We start from the raw sequence: 22,631 nt of genomic DNA, 5'->3' as shown, positions 1-22,631 counted from the left end.
TAGCGGCAAATGTCCTTATACAAATGACGCTGGAGGTCACGTGTACATGCAGGGCATGTGACCTGCTCTCTGCTGCCACTTCTGGCCGGAAGACTGCACACAGGCTCATTTATTTTCATTTAAAAGGCAGCAACGGCTGCCATTCTCAATGTAAAAGCTGGTAGCAGCCATTGGGCACATCACCCATAGAATTAACAGTGCAGAAGGAGGCCATTCAGCCCATTGAGTCTGCACCGGCCCTGGGAAAGAGCACCCTACCTAAGCCCACTTCACCACCCTATCCTCGTAACCCAGCAACTCCAGCCAACCGTTTTGAAACGAAGGGCAATTTATCATGGCCAATCCTCCTAACCTGCACGTCTTTGGAATGTGGGAGGAAACCGGAGCACCCGGGGGAAACCCACGCAGACACAGGGAGAAAGTGCAAACTCACCACCACCTTCTCAAGAGCCAGAAGAGTTGGGCAATAAATGCTGGCCTAACCAGCGACGCCCACATCCTGTGGAATAATTTTTTTAAAGTGGAAGTCACGCACTTCTCAAAATGTACTACGGGTGGAAAGTTATGGGACGCGCACAGACTATTGTCTGATAGGCCGTCTGCAAAGCGTAAGGTTCAATCCTGGAGAGAGTGCACAGAAAAAGCAACTTGCCAAACTGTGCGACTTCTCCTGAATCAATGGGCGGAGGTCAGTTGAGATATTTGGAGAACCTTCGACACACCTGTTCATTACAGCATCGTAATCCAGGCAGAATTGACCAAGCAGAAGACTGGGGAATTTTAGAGATTGGTGCGCCAATGACCCTCTTATTGACTGACCTCATTAACACTACACCCTGTATGCTTCAACCAATGCCAATACTTATGTAGTTACATTGTATATCTTGTGTTGCCCTATTATGTATTTTCTTGAATTTTGTTTAATTCCCTTTTCTTCCCATGTACTGAATGATCTGTTGAGCTGCTCGCAGAAAAATACTTTTCACTCTACCTCGGTACACGTGACTATAAACAAATCCAATCCAATCCAATCCAATCCAGTCATGCCCAAAACCCCTTGCGTGGATGGTTAAGGCTGAATATTAACTGGATCAGACCCGGCCCATTGCAAATTGTGAGATTTAACTCATTCAGAATCAAATGTCACTGGTTTCTTAGTCACACGGGCAAGAAGAGTTAATTGTGTTTTAAAAGATGATTAATTAAAAATTAAATTACTGCGAAACCAACTGGCACACACCAATTAAACTATTAAACGGTTCAGAATCATTTTTAATGTAATTTGCAGTGATGTTAAATCAGATTCCTCACAGATGGAGGACTAGCTGCTCTGATTAATAAGAAATTATACTTGGTGAGAAATCCATTTTCAGCCGTATTAATCAAATGCATCTGCTCTTAAATACATCGAGAAGTACTTATTGGAAAGGAATAATTGTGTTCTCTTGTACCGCCTGTACTAACCAGCCAAGCCAGTTGGTGCAAGATGGTCACTGGACATAATCTTTACACTGGGCGCCATTTTCCTACCTCCTATTGGCCCTCAGCGGGATGTTCCAGCCCCGTCATTGTCGACGGCGTCTTGTATCACTCGGCTGTTCGGCCGCTGAGGAACCCAGGGCTAGAAACTCCCCTCAGTCTTCCGTTTATTTGCAGAGTGAAACGTTACAGGCATAAGCCTCCTAACCCTAAACACTCCCTATTTTCAGTAAGTGTCTCCATATATCTACTCAAACGAAAGCCCCAATTAATTCCCCCCATCCCTATATAATTAAACACTCGCGTATTTAATTACCAACGTGTGATTGTACCAGGGCAGCGAAAGGTTTTGCATTTGGAATCACTTTAGAAAATCCTAACATTCGAGCACAGCTGAAGGGAACTGATTGATATCATTTCAACATCACATAAGAATCTGCCATCAACTCACAGTCCAGTGCCAACAACAACACCGCATGAAATCTGATTGTTCAGAATGCTCTGTAATCTGATTTTCATTAACAGGCTGGGTTTAAATATATTAAATACATGTTGAATGTATTGCTCGTGCAAATCCAGATTTTGGAGAGTATTTGTGATCTTGGATTGCCAATGTGAAATACTTTATCACAGCGATGGATGCTGATTCTTGATTCAACAATTACTTTGCACATTCAGTGGATCTGAAAGTTTATCAACTGTCCAAGGACCAACACTATTGCCGGTAGCATAACTCGGACCAGGTCACATTCACCCGGTACCCCACTGTTGCTCACTGATTTACATTGGTCCAGGTCCAGAAGCTCCATTTTATAATTCTCATCCTTGGTTTAATCCCCTCCCCTCCCCTCCCTATCTCTGTAACCGCCTCCAGCCACACAACCCTCTGAGATCTTCCCCAATCTGGTCTCGTGACCATCCCTGATTTTAATCATTCCAACCTTCCGCTGTCTGCACCCGAAGCTCTGGAACTCCCTCCCTAACCACCCCCCACCCCCATCTCTCACTCCTCCTTTAAAACACTCGACAAACACATGGATAGGATGGGTGTAGAGGGATACGGCACAAGGAAGTGCTGAGGGTTTGGGCCAAGGGTGGTATCATGACCGGTACAGGCTTGGAGGGCCGAAGGGCCTGCACCTGTGCTGTATTGTTCTATGTTCTTTGTCTCCTTGTGTGACCGAATGTTAAATCAGGATTGATGACACCTCAGTACCGCCAGATGGCTTTGTTAAAGATGCTATATAAATACAAGCTGTTGTTGAGGCTAATTTGACACATTTGATCTTGTTTGGAGCTTTAGAAAATGTTGGAGATCAGGGAAAGCACCAGAGGGAAAAGACCCGCAATGCCATCAATTGAAACAATTGCCGTGTCTATAACGAACCCTCAACAACTCCCTCTCCTTCCCTTCCTTCCTTCCTTTCTCCTCTACTCCCTCCTCCACTCTCTCTCTCTGGCCATTCCTACTCTCTCTCTCTCTCTCCCTCTCGTCATGGCACCTTCTTAAGTCAAATTGTGTATGTATATATAACCAAACTGGAATAAACTAGTTTCTCAGTTGGACACCTTGAACTCCACACACTGCACATGATCTCGTTTCTGTCCTTCAAAGGTATCCCAGCCTGACAATGAGGATTGGATATTGGATTGCCGAGCCCAACAAACTTGATTGGAAAAGCTTCCAGCAAACCCGGAGCCGAACTATAAGGTCTTTTTCTTGAGAAATAACTAATCCAGGCGAAGTGAAAAGGCTGTTTGTGTAACTGGGCGGACCGAGCTTCGAAGATGGCTGCATCAATGGGTATTATGGGGTGGTTGGGAGAGTACAGCCATGACCGAGAGCCTTTCGATGTACATGCGAAATGACTAGAGAACAAGATACTCGACGTTACTGATAACCCAGCTGTGAACCAGGCAGTAGGGGGAGAGGAAAGGGACGATATTCCTCCCGACAACAGACCCAGGAACGTACGAAATGTTCAAGGATTAGCTCGTCCAGGCTGAGCCGAAAGACATGCTGCAGTCCCAACACACGGGATATTGCACAAAGCTATTGGTTTGGAACAAGGAATCAGGACACGAGGGAGTTTATCGTGGATTTGAGAAAGCTGTGCATTCATTGCAAATGTTGGAGAATTTCAAGATAGAGAATTGCGAGACAGGTTTGTGTGCAGTTTAGGAAGAGAAGGGATCCATTGTACATTTTTTGGCATTGTCAAAGTTAAGAGCTTGTCAAACAGCATCGTCCATGGCCTTGGTGGAAGGTGGTTCGAGAGGCGTCAGAGTTAACAATCGGCAGTCATCTGCTGAAGTAAGTAAGCCACAGCTGAAAAAGCAGAAGGCCCAAATGCCAGCTGTTAGTAGTAGCAGAGGTACGAAGAAGCCCTGTTTCCGGTGCTTTGGTCAACACTGAGCGCAGAAGTGTCCATTTGTGAACACAGAGTACTCCAGCGGTAAGGATGAGGGTCGTCTTGTCTCGTATTGTGAGTATTGTGAGCAGTTTTGGGCCCCATATCTAAGGAAGGATGTGCTGGCCTTGGAAAGGGTCCAGAGGAGGTTCACATGAATGATCCCTGGAATGAAGAGCTTGTCGTGTGAGGGACGGTTGAGGACTCTGGGTCTGTACTCGGAGTTTAGAAGGATGATGGGGGATCTTATTGAAACTTACAGGATACTGCGAGGCCTGGATAGGGTGGACGTGGAGAGGATGTTTCTACTAGTAAGAAAAACTAGAACCAGAGGACACAATCTCAGACTAAAGGGACGATCCTTTAAAGCAGAGATGAGGAGGAATTTCTTCAGCCAGAAGGTGATGAATCTGTGGAACTCTTTGCCGCAGAAGGCTGTGGAGGCCAAATCACGGAGTATCTTTAAGACAGAGATAGATAGGTTCTTTATCAATAAGGGGATCAGGGGTTATGGGGAGAAGGCAGGAGAATGGGGATGAGAAAAATATCAACCATGATTGAATGGCGGAGCAGCTCGATGGGCCGAGTGGCCTAATTCTGCTCCTATGTCTTATGGTCTTATGGGTATGACAACAGAATGCAAATGGTGAAAACGTGGGCCGAAGGAAATGGAAGTCACTGGATGCATAGAAACATAGAAAATAGGAGCAGGAGGAGGCCATTTGGCCCTTCGAGCCTGTTCCACCATTATGATCATGGCTGATCATCAAATTCAATACCCTGATCCCGTTTTCCTCCCATTACCCTTGATCCCTTTGGAGCCAAGAGCAACAGGTCAATGAGGGGTCAGTTGAGACCCATACAATCTGATGCACAAGGATGTCCAGTGGAACCTCACAGGGCATCACGGTCCGGGTAATGTTGGATGGAGCTCTGATAAACCTGGAGGCTGACACGGGGGTATCTGTCAGTATGATTCCTGTATCTCCAGACCATCCATTAGCATCAGCCAGAGAAATCGCACATAGAATTCTGAAGTTGTGAAGGAGAGAAAATCCTCAAAATGGAAATGTGTTGGTTCCAGCCACAAATAAGGAGCAATGTGCAAAATCACCCAACATTGTGGTGAACGATAACGATCCAGCCTTGTTACCTAGTTAACGGCACTTAGTTTAACCGGAACAAGCTTTTACAACACGAGACAAAGTGATCACCAAGTATCCTCAGGTGTTTAGTGACACAGGCAAACTGATTCGAGAAGACAAGGCCTAGGTACAGGTTCAGAGGGGTACAAGGTCAATTTACTGTAGGCCTCATCCAGTATCCTTTGCTCCAAGGAAGAAAGTAGAGCAAGAACTGGAAAGATTTAAGACTGAGAACATCATCTGTAAGGTAGGACAGAGTAATTAGCCTACTCCCATGTGGTTGTTGAAGACTATGTGGGGATCCTTAGGTAATGATGAATCAGGAACTGTAATCCACGCAGTTCTTCACTCCCATGTTGTCAGAAGGCCAGATCTTTCCAAATTAGATTTTACAAATTACTACATGCATCTTGAGTGGGACAATGAATCTAAGTCATATTTGAAAATGAAATGAAAATCGCTTATTGTCACAAGTAGGCTTCAAATGAAGTTACTGTGAAAAGCCCCTAGTCGCCACATTCCGGCACCTGTTCAGGGAGGCTGTTACGGGAATCAAACCGTGCTGCTGGCTTGGCTTGGTCTGCTTCCAAAGCCAGCGATTTAGCCCAGTGAGCTAAACAGCCCCTATTATTATTATTTGATTACTATTTTATTATTAATACACGATTGGGTCTATTTCAGCTCCATCAACTGTCATTTGGTGTTTCTCAAACCTTTCCAAGGGGTAAGGAGAGAACGTTGTCAGGAATTCAGGGGGCAGTGGGCTGTTTGGATGGTGGAGTTATTTCCGCTTCAAACAGGCAGACCCACGATGACAGGATGAATAAGGGGCTCCAATGTTTGGGAAATCTCGGGAGTTCAGGCAAAGCAACAAAAATGTGAAATGTTTCCAAACTCTGTCCAGTATTTGGGTCACAGGCGGTCCAAAAGATGGGTTACTTACTGCCAAACGTAAGGTTGAAGCAAAGGAAACGTGCCACACGCTCTGAATCTCTGAGCTCGGATCATTCTGAACTTGCTGAATTACTGTGGCAAATCCAGAACAAATAGGGCAACCTTACCGTACCCATTGAATTCCTGAGGAAGGATGTCCATGAAATTGGGCCAGGGAATGTAACCAACTGTAGTGTAAAGAGTTGATTGATTGATTTATTGTCACATGTACCGAACTGATAATAATAATCGCTTATTGTCACGAGTAGGCTTCAATGAAGTTACTGTGAAAAGCCCCTAGTCGCCAAATTCCGGCGCCTGTTCGGGGAGGCCGGTACGGGAATTGAACCCGCGCTGCCGGCACTATTCTGCATTACAAGCCAGCTGTTTAGCCCACTGTGCTAAACCAGCCCCTAATCATTATTGTCACAAGTAGGCTTACATTAACACTGCAATGAAGTTACTGTGGAAATCCCCTAGTCGCCACATTCCGGCGCCAGTTCAGGTACACAGGGAGAATTCAGAATGTCCAAATCACCTAACAGCACGTCTTTCGGGACTTGTGGGAGGAAACCGGAGCAGCCGGAGGAAACCCACGCAGACACGGGGAGAACGTGCAGACTCCACACAGACAGTGACCCAAGCCGGGAATCGAACCTGGGACCCTGGTGCTGTGAAGCAACAATGCTAACCACTGTGCTACTGAGTAAAGTATTTTTCCGCGGCCAAAGGAACGTACACAGTAGACAAAAAGAATAATCGACAGAGTACATTGACAAATAAGACATCGTGCATTTCAAATATGCAAATAGGCAGTCTACATAATAGAACATAGAACATAGAACATAGAACGATACAGCGCAGTACAGGCCCTTCGGCCCACGATGTTGCACCGACATGGGAAGTCAAAAACTAAAGGCCATCTAACCTACACTATGCCCTTATCATCCATATGCTTATCCAATAAACTTTTAAATGCCCTCAATGTTGGCGAGTTCACTACTGTTGCAGGTAGGGCATTCCACGGCCTCACCACTCTTTGCGTAAAAAACCCACCTCTGACCTCTGTCCTATATCTATTACCCCTCAATTTAAGGCTATGTCCCCTCGTGCTAGCCACCTCCATCCGCGGGAGAAGGCACTCACTGTCCACCCTATCTAACCCTCTGATCATCTTGTATGCCTCTATTAAGTCACCTCTTAACCTTCTTCTCTCTAACGAAAACAACCTCAAGTCCATCAGCCTTTCCTCATAAGATTTTCCCTCCATACCAGGCAACATCCTGGTAAATCTCCTCTGCACCCGTTCCAAAGCTTCCACGTCCTTCCTATAATGAGGCGACCAGAACTGTACGCAATACTCCAAATGTGGCCGTACCAGAGTTTTGTACAACTGCAACATGACCTCATGGCTCCGGAACTCAATCCCTCTACCAATAAAGGCCAACACACCATAGGCCTTCTTCACAACCCTATCAACCTGGGTGGCAACTTTCAGGGATCTATGTACATGGACACCTAGATCCCTCTGCTCATCCACACTGCTAAGAATTTTACCATTAGCCAAATATTCCGCATTCCTGTTATTCTTTCCAAAGTGAATTACCTCACACTTCTCTACATTAAACTCCATTTGCCACCTCTCAGCCCAGCTCTGCAGCTTATCTATGTCCCTCTGTAACCTGCAACATCCTTCCACACTGTCTACAACTCCACCGACTTTAGTGTCGTCTGCAAATTTACTCACCCAACCTTCTGTGCCCTCCTCTACGTCATTTATAAAAACGACAAACAGCAACGGCCCCAGAACAGATCCTTGTGGTACGCCACTCGTAACTGAACTCCATTCTGAACATTTGCCATCAACCACCACTCTCTGTCTTCTTTCAACTAGCCAATTTCTGATCCACATCTCTAAATCACCCTCAATCCCCAGCCTCCGTATTTTCTGCAATAGACGACCGTGGGAAACCTTATCAAACGCTTTACTGAAATCCATATACACCACATCAACTGCTCTACTCTCGTCTACCTGTTCAGTCACCTTCTCAAAGAACTCGATAAGGTTTGTGAGGCATGACCTACCCTTCACAAAACCAAAATCAGTGATGTGAGATCGCATGATAACAGAATATGCTGAGAGATAGTTCTCTGTGAAACCTTGTGCTGGGAATTCTACTGTACACGCAAACATATGAATTAGGAGCAGGAGTAGGCCACTCGGCCCCTCGAGCCTGCTTCCCCGTTCAATAAGGTCATGGCTGATGTGATTGTAACCTCAACGCCACATTCCTGCTGACCCCCGATAACCTTTCACCCCCGTGTCGATCGAGAATCTATCCAGCTCGGTCTTAAAAATATTCAAGGATTCTGCTTCCATTGGCTTCTGAGGAAGAGAGTTCCACAGACTCGCTGCTCTCAGAGAAAACATTTCTCCTCATCGCTGTCTGAATTTAGCAACCCCTTATTTTTAGCTCGAGGTTCAAAAAGGGAGGGAGGCAGAAAGCAGGAATCCACCAGCCACTTAGCCTAACATCTGTCACAGGAAAGGTTCTGGATTCTCCCACAAAAGGAAACATCCTCTTCACTTCCACTCTGTCAACACCCCTCAGGATCTTAACGTTTCAATCAAGTCGCCTCTTACTCGTCCAAACCCTCGTGGCTACAAACCGAACATCTCCAACCTGTCCTGACCAGACAACCCGCACATTCTTGGTATTAGTCCAGTAAACCTTCTCTGAACTACATCGAACACATTTCCATCTTCTCTTAACCTGTGTGCAGTTCTGGAATCCACATTATCAGAGGGATGTGATAGCCACTGGAAAGGGTGCAGAGGAGATTGACCAGGATGCTGCCTGGGCTGGAGAGTGTTAGTTATGAAGAGATTGGATAGACTGGGATTGTTTTCCTTGGAGCAGAGGAGACTGAGGGGGCGACATGATTGAAATATATAAAATCATTAGGGGCGTTGAGTAGACAGGAAGAAACTTTTCCCCTTGTTGGCGGGATCAATGACCAGGAGTCAGAGATTTAAGGGGCAGGATTCTCTCACCCCGGGGCCTGGCCGGAGAATCGGCAGGACCGGAGCATATCGCGTGACGTCACCCCGATGCCGGTCCGCCGATTCGCCACAGAGCGGAGAACCGGCACCATGAGCGCCGGCACGGTCAGCGCGGTGCCGGTCAGGAGCCGCGCTATGGGCCCCCCCCCTCCCCCCCGGTGATTCTCGGTTCGGGTTGGGCCGAGCGGCCACGCTAAAAAAGCCGAGTCCCACCAGCGCCGGCCACACCTGCTCTGAGCCGGCGGGACCTTCGACCTGAATGCATCTGGGGGCGGCCTGGTGTGGGGGAGGGGGGGGGGGGCGGCCTGGTGTGGGGGAGGGGGGGGCGGCCTGGTGTGGGGGAGGGGGGGCGGCCTGGTGTGGGGGAGGGGGGGGCGGCCTGGTGTGGGGGAGGGGGGGCGGCCTGGTGTGGGGGAAGGGGGGGCGGCCTGGTGTGGGGAGGGGGGGGCGGCCTGGTGTGGGGGAGGGGGGGGCGGCCTGGTGTGGGGGAGGGGGGGGGGCGGCCTGGTGTGGGGGAGGGGGGGGGCGGCCTGGTGTGGGGGAGGGGGGGGCGGCCTGGTGTGGGGGAGGGGGGGCGGCCTGGTGTGGGGGAAGGGGGGGGCGGCCTGGTGTGGGGGAGGGGGGGGCGGCCTGGTGTGGGGGAGGGGGGGGCGGCCTGGTGTGGGGGAGGGGGGGCGGCCTGGTGTGGGGAGGGGGGGGCGGCCTGGTGTGGGAGAGGGGGGGCGGCCTGGTGTGGGGAGGGGGGGGGCGGCCTGGTGTGGGGAGGGGGGGGGCGGCCTGGTGTGGGTGGGGCTGCCTGGTGTGGGGGAGGGGGTTGGGCGGCCTGGTGTGGGGGGGGGGGGGCGGCCTGGTGTGGGGGAAGGGGGGGCGGCCTGGTGTGGGGAAGGGGGGGGCGTCCTGGTGTGGGGGAAGGGGGGGGCCTGGTGTGGGGGAGGGGGGGGAGGCCTGGTGTGGGGGAGGGGGGGGCGGCCTGGTGTGGGGGGGGGGGCGGCCTGGTGTGGGGGAGGGGGGGCGGCCTGGTGTGGGGAGGGGGGGGCGGCCTGGTGTGGGGGAGGGGGGGCGGCCTGGTGTGGGGAGGGGGGGCGGCCTGGTGTGGGGAGGGGGGGCGGCCTGGTGTGGGGGAGGGGGGTGGGCGGCCTGGTGTGGGAGGGGGGGGCGGCCTGGTGTGGGGGAAGGGGGGGAGGCCTGGTGTGGGGGAGGGGGGGGCCTGGTGTGGGGGAGGGGGGGGAAGCGGTCCAACCCGGGGGAGGGCGGGGGGCTCCGCTGTGGCCTGGCCCGTGATCGGGGCCTACTGATCGGCGGGCCGGCTTCTAGGGTGGGGGCATCTTTTGCCCCGATAGCCCTACGCCATGTTGCGTCAGGGTCGGATCGGAGAAAGGAGGAACTGTGCATGGACGGCAATCACGCCGGTCCCACTGCGCATGCGCGGACCCCACGGCGCCCATTTGACGCCGAGTTCGGCAGCTGGAGCAGCGTGGGTCACTCCAGTGCCGTGCTGGCCCCCTGAAGGGGTCAGAATTTCTGCTCCCGAGGCCGTGTTGACGCTGTCGATCAACACGACGGCGTTTACAACGGCGTCAACACTTAGCCTCAGGATCAAGAGAATCCCGCCCAGTAAGGGGCCGTATTTCTGAAAAGGTGAATGGCCCGAATACGTCCTAAATAATTTCATCCATGTGCAGGTTGGGTGGATTGGCCGTGATCAAAGCGTGGGGTTACAAGGAAGGGCGGGGGGGGGGGAGTGGACCTAGGTAGAGTGCTCTTTTGGAGGATTGGTGCAGACTTGATGGGCCGACTGGCCTCCTTCTGCACTGCCAGGATTCTATTCTGAAACAATACTTTGAGAAATGAAGACGTCTCCGTGTCATGGATGACCTGTTGATTTGCAATGAGAGATTGGTCACACCTAGAGCTCTCAGACTTGAGATCCCCCCAGAGAATACATCAGGAACACTTGGGCAGTGCTTAGTTGGACTCGAGTGCAAAATTCCATTCGGTGGCAGCGATCTCAAAATTGCTAAGGGAAATGATTCTGAGTCACCGGCACAATCTGTGGCCAAGAGCAAAGGAAGCCACTGATGGTGTCCTTATTTCCTTCCAGACCATAGGGACATCTCAGAATGGATCTTTACAAACACAAGGGCAAGACGTCCTCATAGTTGTTGACTATTACTCCAGTGGGATTGAGATTAAACATCTTCACGGTCCAACTTTGGAAGCTGTCACCAAAATGCTAAAAGAATTTTTTTGCCACACATGACTTTCCAGTTCCCGCCATTTCAGATAGTGGCCCAAAGTGTTCAAACAAATATTTTGAGAAGTGTATAGAAGGATTTAGCTGCGTAACCAGTTCACGCAGGCACCCACACGCTAATGAACGAAGAGTGAGGATTGTAAAGGCTTTGTTGAAGAACAATTATTATATCAACTTTTCATTCTGGAGCTACCGCTACACTATTCAAGAATGGTTTGCTCTGCCAGAACCTCTAATAGGAAGATTACAATGGACTTATCTCCCTGTTCTTCCACACATGGTTATGACATGTCTCATAGCAGTAGCTATAAAGAGAGTGAGGGAATCGGAAGATGAGTATCATGTTGAGTAGACTAGGACTGCACTCATTGGAATTTAGAAGGATGAGGGGGGATCTTATAGAAACATTTAAAATTATGAAGGGAATAGATAGGATAGATGCGGGCAGGTTGTTTCCACTGGTGGGTGAAAGCAGAACTAGGGGACATAGCCTCAAAATAAGGGGAAGTAGATTTAGGACTGAGTTTAGGAGGAACTTCTTCACCCAAAGGGTTGTGAATCTATGGAATTCCTTGCCCAGTGATGCAGTTGAGGCTCCTTCATTACATGTTTTTAAGGTAAAGATAGATAGTTTTTTGAAGAATAAAGGGATTAAGGGTTATGGTGTTCGGGCCGGAAAGTGGAGCTGAGTCCACAAAAGATCAGCCATGATCTCATTGAATGGCGGAGCAGGCTCGAGGGGCCAGATGGCCGACTCCTGCTCCTAGTTCTTATGTGAATCAACCCAGAAACTACAATCAACACCGTTGAGTACAGGATTCAGCAGATCGCCAGACAGGTGAATCAGTCTGGATTCACGATCAGAATTGCGAGGGCCAAGGTCTTAAAGAAACACCAAAACAAAAACAAATCCTCGATCAGATCTTCTACAAACTAAAAATGGAACAGTGAGAAGAAACCCAAACGCACTCATATCTATAAGAAGGAAAACTTCAATGGAATGGACGAACTATCCAAATGATCAATGGTCTTATGGTCGAAAACAAATGAAATAGTGAGCTCATGGTCTCTGATTATTCACCTACTCCTCTGCCGAGTTTGAGAGAGAACATGGAGAACCTAAATCCTACACAACCTCCGAGAGAGCTGAGAAGATAAAGACTTTGGGGAGAAGATGTAGGATAACGTAAATAATGTATTGAATAAAGCTAGAGACTTGGGGGTTGTGGTGATATGCATCACTGTAGATACACAAGGGGTTAATGTAAGTACACGTAGACTAGCTAGACACTAGAGGGAGCACCAGAGACATGACACACAGACACTCAACCAATAGGTCAGTAAGATAGGACACGACCAATGGGCAGTCACGATACACACTGAGGTGACACTGCCACAGGGGGGCAGTACACCAACCCATATATAAAGGACACAGCACACATGATCTTCCTCTTTCCAGTGGAGACACTCAGTGAGTACAGACACAGGGTTGATTTAACATCACACCCACCACGTGGATTGTAGCAGACTGATTTGTCAGTCTGAGTAGCTATAGAGGGATTAACAGTCAGTGGCGAACCCGAGTAGGAGAATTGTGAATAGTTCAATAAACGTGTTGAAGTTAACTCCACGTCTGAACCTTCCTTTGTCAGAGTGAACATCAAGGAAGCAGCTTTTGCTACGCCTAGAGCATAACAAGACAAGGGTGATGTAATATAAAAGGTGAATAGACAGTCTGCATCATCAGTGATGTAAGATCACATAATGGAGTATGCTGAGAGATAGTGCTATGTGAAGCCTCGTGCTGTGGTTTGTACTGTACATTGTCAGTAGAACGTTCAATAAACCAACAACCTTGCCTCCAACAGTACCGATAAATCTTCTCTATAGACAACCTCAGCTAAGACCTACAATGATTATAACAGACAAAATATTCCAGATGTGGAAAGGTAAATGGGAAGATGGTGCAATGCTTGCACATGACATGGGCGGCATAGTAGCACAGTGGTTAGCACAGTTGTTTCAAAGCTCCAGAGTCCCAGGTTTGATTCCCAGCTTGGGTCACTGTCTGTGCGGAGTCTGCACGTTCTCCCCGTGTCTGCGTGGGTTTCCTCCGGGTGCTCCGGTTTCCTCCCACAGTCCAAAGATGTGCTGTCAGGTCATTTGGAAATTCTGAATTCTCCCTACTTGTGACAATAAATATTATTATGCGGTTCAAAAGATTAAGCTAGCGTGCAAGGCCACTTCATATGGAGTAGGTGCCGTGATCTCCATGCGTTGGATGATGGTGAGGGGAGACCAATAACATTTGCCTCCCCTCTGGTCGCTGCATCGTGAAACGGCCGCCAGATGCCCATTTGGGGCATCTAGGGGCCCGATTGGGACGGGAGCACCGCGACTGTGCTCGGGAGGGGACAGGCCCACGATCGGTGCCCACCATTGGCTTTGATTTTGTCTGTTTATATTTACCACGTTAAATACAGAACATTGTAATGCCGATGTGATACCTGGGTTACCGTCCCATCAGAGACAGAGCCCAAGAGGGAGAATGGATTTCTCTTTCCCGATGTAGATGAGTTGCCAGCCACAGCTGACGACATTGGGAGAATGATTCATCAGGATCCTGTATTGGCAAAGGGCAAATAAGTGGCTAACTGGGCTGAGAAATCAGGCCATTTGTTATGCTTAAGAATTAGATGTCCGTGGTACTCGACACTTGGGCTGTGCAAAGTTGGACTCGAGTGCAAAATTCCATTTGGCGGCAGGGATCTCAAAATTTCTAGGGGAAATTATTTTGAGTTTCATCACCTGCACAATCTGTCGCCAAGAGCAAATGTCATCGATTGGTTTAACAGGTCGGTCAAGGCAGCCTTGAGGAGGAGTTTATAGAATGTATCCGCAATAGTTTCCCAGAACAGTATGTAATGGAACCTACGAGGGAACAAGCGGTCCTAGATCTTGTCCTGTGTAATGAGACAGGATTGATTCATGATCTCATAGTTAGGGATCCTCTCGGAAGGAGTGATCACAATATGGTGGAATTTAAAATACAGATGGAGGGTGAGAAGGTAAAATCAAATACTAGGGTTTTGTGCTTAAACAAAGGAGATTACAATGGGATGAGAGAAGAACTAGCTAAGGTAGACTGGGAGCAAAGACTTTATGGTGGAACAGTTGAGGAACAGTGGAGAACTTTCCAAGCGATTTATCACAGTGCACAGCAAAGGTTCATACCAACAAAAAGGAAGGACGGTAGAAAGAGGGAAAATCGACCGGGTATATCTAAGGAAATAAGGAAGAGTATCAAATTGAAGGAAAAAGCATATAAAGTGGCAAAGATTGGTGGGAGACTAGAGGACTGGGAAATCTTTAGGGGGCAACAGAAAGCTACTAAAAAAGCTATAAAGAAGAGTAAGATAGAGTATGAGAGTAAACTTGCTCAGAATATAAAAACAGGTAGTAAAAGTTTCTACAAATATATAAAACAAAAAAGAGTGGCTATGGTAAATATTGGTCCTTTAGAGGATGAGAAGGGAGTTTTAATAATGGAAGATGAGGAAATGGCTGAGGAACTGAACAGGTTTTTTTGGGTCGGTCTTCACAGTGGAAGACACAAATAACATGCCAGCGACTAATAGAAATGAGGCTATGGCAGGTGAGGACCTTGAGAGGATTGTTATCACTAAGGAGGTAGTGATGGGCAAGCTAATGGGGCTAAAGGTAGACAAGTCTCCTGGCCCTGATAGAATGCATCCCAGAGTGCTAAAAGAGATGGCTAGGAAAATTGCAAATGCACTAGTGATAATTTACCAAAATTCACTAGACTCTGGGGTGGTCCCGGTGGATTGGAAATGAGCAAATGTGACACCACTGTTTAAAAAAGGAGGTAGGCAGAAAGCGGGTAATTATAGGCCAGTGAGCTTAACTTCGGTAGTAGGGAAGATGCTGGAATCTATCATCAAGGAAGAGATAGGGAGGGGTGTTGTGGCTGGAGGAGGTTACAGAGATAGGGAGGGGGTGTAGGGGCTGGAGGAGGTTACAGAGATAGGGAGGGTTTTGGGACTGGAGGAGGTTACAGAGATAGGGAGGGTTTTGGGGCTGGAGGGGGTTACAGAGATAGGGAGGGGTGTCGGGGCTGGAGGAGGTTACAGAGATAGGGAGGGGGTGTAGGGGCTGGAGGAGGTTACAGAGATAGGGAGGGTTTTGGGACTGGAGGAGGTTACAGAGATAGGGAGGGGTGTAGGGGCTGGAGGAGGTTACAGAGATAGGGAGGGTTTTGGGGCTGGAGGAGGTTACAGAGATAGGGAGTGGTGTGGGGCTGGAGGAGGTTACAGAGATAGGGAGGGGGTGTAGGGGATGGAGGTGGTTACAGAGATAGGGAGGTGGTGTCGGGTGCTGGAGGAGGTTACAGAGATAGCGAGGGGTGTAGGGACTGGAGGAGGTTACAGAGATAGGGAGGGGTGTAGGGGCTGGAGGAGGTTACAGAGATAGGGAGGGTTTTGGGGCTGGAGGAGGTTACAGAGATAGGGAGTGGTGTAGGGCTAGAGGGGGTTACAGAGATAGGGAGGGGTGTAGGGGCTGGAGGAGGTTACAGAGATAGGGAGGGGGTGTAGGGGCTGGAGGAGGTTACAGAGATAGGGAGGGGGTGTAGGGACTGGAGGAGGTTACAGAGATAGAGAGGCGAGTGGGGCTGGAGGAGGTTACAGAGATAGGGAGGGGTGTAGTGGCTGGAGGAGGTTACAGAGATAGGGAGGGGGTGTAGGGGCTGGAGGAGGTTACAGAGATAGGGAGGGGGTGTCGGGTGCTGGAGGAGGTTACAGAGATAGCGAGGGGTGTAGGGACTGGAGGAGGTTACAGAGATAGGGAGGGGTGTAGGGGCTGGAGGAGGTTACAGAGATAGGGAGGGTTTTGGGGCTGGAGGAGGTTACAGAGATAGGGAGTGGTGTAGGGCTAGAGGGGGTTACAGAGATAGGGAGGGGTGTAGGGGCTGGAGGAGGTTACAGAGATAGGGAGGGGGTGTAGGGGCTGGAGGAGGTTACAGAGATAGGGAGGGGGTGTAGGGACTGGAGGAGGTTACAGAGATAGAGAGGCGAGTGGGGCTGGAGGAGGTTACAGAGATAGGGAGGGGTTGTAGTGGCTGGAGGAGGTTACAGAGATAGGGAGGGGGTTGTAGGGGCTGGAGGAGGTTACAGAGATAGGGAGGGGGTGTCGGGTGCTGGAGGAGGTTACAGAGATAGCGAGGGGTGTAGGGACTGGAGGAGGTTACAGAGATAGGGAGGGGTGTAGGGGCTGGAGGAGGTTACAGAGATAGGGAGGGTTTTGGGGCTGGAGGAGGTTACAGAGATAGGGAGGGGTGTAGGGCTAGAGGGGGTTACAGAGATAGGGAGGGGTGTAGGGGCTGGAGGAGGTTACAGAGATAGGGAGGGGGTGTAGGGGCTGGAGGAGGTTACAGAGATAGGGAGGGGGGTGTAGGGAGCTGGAGGAGGTTGCAGAGATAGGGAGGGGGTGTAGGGACTGGAGGAGGTTACAGAGATAGGGAGGGGGTGTAGGGACTGGAGGAGGTTACAGAGATAGGGAGGGGGTGTAGGGACTGGAGGAGGTTACAGAGATAGGGAGGGGTGTGTAGGGACTGGAGGAGGTTACAGAGATAGGGAGGGGGTGTAGGGACTGGAGGAGGTTACAGAGATAGGGGGGGGTGTAGGGACTGGAGGAGGTTACAGAGATAGGGAGGGGGTGTAGGGACTGGAGGAGGTTACAGAGATAGGGAGGGGGTGTAGGGACTGGAGGAGGTTACAGAGATAGGGAGGGGTGTAGGGACTGGAGGAGGTTACAGAGATAGGGAGGGTTGTAGGGGCTGGATGAGGTTACAGAGATAGCGAGGTGTGTAGAGCTGGAGGAGGTTAAAGAGATAGGGAGGGTTGTAGGGGCTGTTGGAGGTTACAGAGATAGGGAGGGTTGTAGGGGCTGTTGGAGGTTACAGAGATAGGGAGGGTTGTAGGGGCTGTTGGAGGTTACAGAGATAGGGAGGGTTGTAGGGGCTGTTGGAGGTTACAGAGATAGGGAGGGTTGTAGGGGCTGGAGGGGGTTACAGAGATAGGGAGGGGTGTAGGGGCTGGAGGGGGTTACAGAGATAGGGAGGGGGTGTAGGGGCTGGAGGAGGTTACAGAGATAGGGAGGGGGTGTAGGGGCTGGAGGAGGTTACAGAGATAGGGAGTGGGTGTAGGGGCTGGAGGAGGTTACAGAGATAGGGAGGGGTGTAGGGGCTGGAGGAGGTTACAGAGATAGGGAGGGGGTGTAGGGGCTGGAGGAGGTTACAGAGATAGGGAGGGGTGTAGGGGCCATGGAGGGAAATTAGAATCCAATTTAATAAGAATTTTAAAATGGGGGCTGGATTTACCGACAACCGACGTTGAAATTGCTATCGGCGATCAGCCGGAAAATCCATATTGATGCTGGAATCGGGGGCGGCGCTGTTTTTCTGATGCTCCTCCTCCTCAGAAACGACAGCTGAGGGCCCCTTCCCCAATGCTCGGCCCCCGATGGGCCGAGTCCCCGGTGGCTTGGGGTTAGTGTGCTCACACCTTTCAGCGACCTCGCGTGGCTGCTGGGGGTTGTGTCCAGCGCCGCCACGTCGGTGGGGGGGGGGGGCGTTCCGCTGGCTCAGGCGGGGGCTGGGGGGTGCTGGTGGGGGATGGGTCCGGGGGTGGTGAGGGGTGTTACAGGGGGACAATTTTTGGCAGGCCGGCTCCTCATGCTCGGCCACGGACCCGGCCATTCTGCGTCCGTATCCGCAGGTAAAGCCGGGGGTTTACGTGGCGCGGTGCTAGACTAGCCCCCCCCCCCACCGGACGGAGAATGCCAGCAGGGGCGTCATCGAACTTCTGTTCGTGAGACATGGCCGCAGAATCGGAGAATCCAGCCCAAGTTGTTTCCCATTCATAAAACTGTCAAAGCAGCGCAAGGTAGACTGTGTGAAGCGGTAACTTAACTGAAGCCTATTGGTGAAATAAGCGGTGATTATTATTATTATTATTATTACTGCACTCTTGATAAATGGCAACATCTGAAATCAGTGAAATCCAATCGATGTTAAGGGCTGAATCTTCCAACGTATGTTCCAGAGTTTGCTGCGCTCCCTGCGACATTGAGGAATGAAACGTTGGGATAAGCACACACTGACTGATCTTACAGCCGGGAAATAGGCGCTGGGATAAGCACACACTGACTGATCTTACAGCCGGGAAATGGGTGCTGGGATAAGCACACACTGACTGATCTTACAGCCGGGAAATGGGTGCTGGGATAAGCACACACTGACTGATCTTACAGCCGGGAAATGGAATTCAAATCTTGCCCCAAATGGGGCTGGATTCTCCGAAAATGAGATTCAGTGTTGACGCCGTCGTGAAATTGCTGGAGTTTCACTTTTTTTTTAAATTTAGATTACCCAATTATTTTTTCCAATTAAGGGGCAATTTAGCTTGGCCAATCCACCTACTCTGCACATCTTTGGGTTGTGGGGGCGAAACCCATGCAGACACGGGGAGAATGTGCAAACTCCACACGGACAGTGACCCAGAGCCAGGATCGAACCTGGGACCTCAGCGCCGTGAGGCGGTTGTGCTAACCACTAGGCCACCGTGCTGCCCTACGCTGGAGTTTCACGACGGCGTGATGGGGTCCCCAGCTGCAGCCATTCAACCATTCCCAAGGGGCTAGCACGGGCTCATTGGGAAACCCATCACGATGTCAACGGACCGGCGGCCGATTCGCTGGTTCCGTGATTGGCGCGACACCACGGCTGCACAGAATGGACTCTCCCCCTCGGACACACACACACACACACACACACACACACACAAAGCGTCACACCCAAGATGGCCGCAAGGTGAGCAGCATCCCGATTCCAGGACGCCAAATTGGAGACCCCTCCTTGCCTCCATGGAGGAGGGTAGCTCATGCTATACCCCGGACCAGGTCGGAGGTCAACGTGCGCCATTGTTCGCTGTGCCTGGGCAGAGGTGGGAGCCGCCGTCAGCGCCATCGGGGTGGTGACCCGGACTGTAGACCAGTGCAGGAAAAAACTGGACAACCTCCTCAGATGAGCCCTGAGGAAGGAGCTGGCCTCCGAAAGCTAGTGATTCGAAACATACCTGTTGGACTTTAACCTGGTGTTGTGAGACTTCTTCCTGTATTTCAACACTGGGTTTTCCCCTGGAAGGAGGTTGTTTTTTGGACAAGGAAGAGAGAGGATCCAGAAGGGAAGAGTGGAAACTGCTATTTGGACTGAATTATAATGCAACAAAACAGTTGTGAATCATCAGAATGATTTGCGCTGCCTGATTCGGCAAATGGATATTCAGACCTAAAACATGCTTGCCTGAGTCACTAATCGTGGCTCCATCTGTTAGTTTAGTTGGATAGCACAAAACAATGGTGTTCCTGGAATAGGAGCAAGGATAACCCGAGAACACAAGGAATAGGAGAAGGACCATTCAGCCCATCAAGCATTCTCCACCGCTCAATATGATCATGGCTGATCTTTGAGCTTCAAGCCCACTTTCCCGCCCGCTCCCTTCAGTCACTAAGAGACTGAAAATCTGTCTATCTTGGCCGTAAATATATTCAACGTTGGAGCATCCACAACCCTCTGGGGTACAGAATTCCAAAGCTTCACAATCCTTCGAGACATTTCTCCTGATCTCAGACCTGAATGATCGACCCCCTGATCCTGAGGCTGGGCCCTGTGTTTGAAATTCCCCGCCCAATGGAGACAATCTCTCGGTGTCCACCCTCTCAGGCCCCTCGCAATCAGATCAACCCGCATTCTTCTCTATTCTAGAGTGCACAGGTTCAATTTACTCAGCCTCTCACTGTCATAATATCCACTCATGTAGATAGTAAGATGCAGACAGGCAGTGATTGGGGCAGCAGGGTAGCATGGTGGTTAGCATAAATGCTTCACAGCTCCAGGGTCCCAGGTTCGATTCCCGGCTGGGTCACTGTCTGTGTGGAGTCTGTACGTCCTCCCCCTGTGTGCGTGGGTTTCCTCCGGGTGCTCCGGTTTCCTCCCACAGTCCAAAGATGTGCGGGTTAGGTGGATTGGCCATGCTAAATTGCCCATAGTGTCCTAATAAAAGTAAGGTTAAGGGGGGGGGGGGGTTGTTGGGTTACAGGTATAGGGTGGATACGTGGGTTTGAGTGGGGTGGTCATGGCTCGGCACAACATTGAGGGCCGAAGGGCCTGTTCTGTGCTGTACTGTTCTATGTTCTATGTTCTATAGGATGACCAGTAAGCATACACCACAGTACAGCCAATCACCAGACAGGACACTACCACGATAAAGCCAGAGGGCATGAGGTTTTCCGCTCTCTCAGGACCCAGCTACTGAGACAGTCAGAGTCCACGAGCTAGCCAGTGCAAACACCATGCGGTAGCTAGTCAGTCTGGTCAGGTCACCAGTCAGATCAGTATAGTGTCGACCCACAGCTGAATATGTATAGCAGTTCTATAGTTGAATAAAACAGTGTTGGATCTTCTCCAGTGTTAGACGTCTGTTTCTCACTTCCCTGCATCGAGTGCAGTCCACATCGAACCAACCTGCCTAACACATCATGGTACCATGGGGCAATCGCTTCGTCCCAGACACTATTGCAGTGAGCCTTCGCTGTACTGTCCCCAAGGCAAACATGTCCTTCCTTAAACTCCTCCCCCGGTGTCCCGACCAGTCCTCCCTCAATTAACACCAACGACATTAACCTAACTGATCATTCATCTGATTTGACTGTGGGATCTTACTGTGCACAGGATGGCTGACAGTTCCACTTGCAACATAAACTAAACTTGAAGGCAAGGCCCGAGAGGCAAGCTGAATTGTCATTGAAGTTCCATTGTTCTCTTTATTTCTCCCTGGAAGATGTTTATTGATGTCCCATCGAGTATTTAACCCACTCACCTCCAAGGGAACCACTTGCATGAGGATGGCAAAGTTGGTGAGGTGGTTGCAGAGGCAAACGGAGTACGAAATGTTCCCGCCAATCCGAATGCAGCCTTCATTAGACCAAACAGCAGAGCCCGAGCTGTGAGGAGGTTGAGAGAGGTAAAAGGTCACTGAGGATTCCTAACCAATCCAGAGATTGTGAGCCAGTTAACAGGTTTGTATTAATCAAGCTATTCACGACATGTCAAAGGTCATCATTCTGTTATTCCACAGGCCACTGGGGGCACTGTGTCGGAGTATTGGGACCCACACATTGCGGGTGACACGTGGACTTGCTAATGATTCAGTGCAGTGCGTGAAGAACGATCCCTAAATTTATCAACCTTGGGCATTCACACAAGCTCTAGGGCCATGTCCTATTTACATTTCAGTAGTTTAGACAGACGGGGCCTTATCGTGGTCTATAAAGGTCTATATGGGCGGCACAGTGATTAGCATTGTTGCTTCACAGCGCCAGGGTCCCAGGTTCGATTCCCGGCTTGGGTCACCGTCCGTGCGGAGTCTGCACGTTCTCCCCGTGTCTGGGTGGGTTTCCTCCGGGTGCTCCGGTTTCCTCCCACAAGTCCCGAAAGACGTGCTGTTGGGTGAATTGGACATTCTGAATTCTCCCCCTGTGACCCGAACAGGCGCCAGAATGTGGCGACTAGGGGCTTTTCACAGTAACTTCATTGCAGAGTTAATGTAAACTGACTTGTGACACTGATAAAGATTATTATTATTATTAAAGTAATGATAGGACTGGGGATTGTCCTCTATTGGTGAATTATTCCAGTTCAGGAGATTGGGGAGGATGACAGGGACATGAGTTTGAAGAGTATTGGAGCAGAAGCAGACTGACTGATTGATGGTTCCTGTTTCCCAGTGAGTCCCTGGAATGTGTTGCTAGATGGTGTGTTGGGTGCTGGCTTCTGTTCCTCAATCGGGAGCTCCTGACTGGAACAGGTATCGCGTGGTGTCTTTATGGACAACACATGGTCCGTGTGATCTCCTGTACTGCTTTCAACTGGAGAGGGATGATCCAGAATATATTTCCTCCTAAGGATTCTGGGATTTCCCCCCCTTTTTTCGGGGGGGGGGTGGGGGGTGGGGGGGAGCGGATGTAGGTGTTGGGAGGGTCAGTGGGGAGTGTTGAATATATTGGCCAGCATGAGGAAAGCTGGTCTTTCACTGGCCATCAGAAAGGCTCTGGATGGAATTTCGGATGGGCCTGTTTCCTGTGTGGCAGGAAGTGATGTACCCTATCAACATGCCCGCTCATTAATATGTAAACAAAGTGTCCACGGACGAGAGAGTGAACACCAAGAGACTGAGAATAAAGGCTTGGAGTCCGAGCCCATCTACCCC

At 50.2% G+C, this 22,631-nt stretch overlaps 1 protein-coding gene across 1 annotated transcript in view; it reads right to left on the bottom strand.

Moving 5' to 3' along the window:
* adgrd1 (adhesion G protein-coupled receptor D1) overlaps positions 1-22,631 on the bottom strand; it is a 346,241-nt gene that overhangs the window by 167,065 nt on the left and 156,545 nt on the right. The window contains exon 11 of the mRNA XM_038802479.1: positions 21,243-21,366. Coding sequence (XP_038658407.1) covers positions 21,243-21,366 — 124 coding nt within the window. The remainder of the gene's footprint in view (positions 1-21,242; positions 21,367-22,631) is intronic.

The sequence above is a fragment of the Scyliorhinus canicula genome, chromosome 1, assembly GCF_902713615.1.
Source record: "Scyliorhinus canicula chromosome 1, sScyCan1.1, whole genome shotgun sequence".
NCBI classification, from domain to species: Eukaryota; Metazoa; Chordata; class Chondrichthyes; order Carcharhiniformes; family Scyliorhinidae; genus Scyliorhinus; species Scyliorhinus canicula.
Note: the sequence above shows the minus strand (reverse complement) of the source record. Positions and strands in the feature narration are given on the sequence as shown.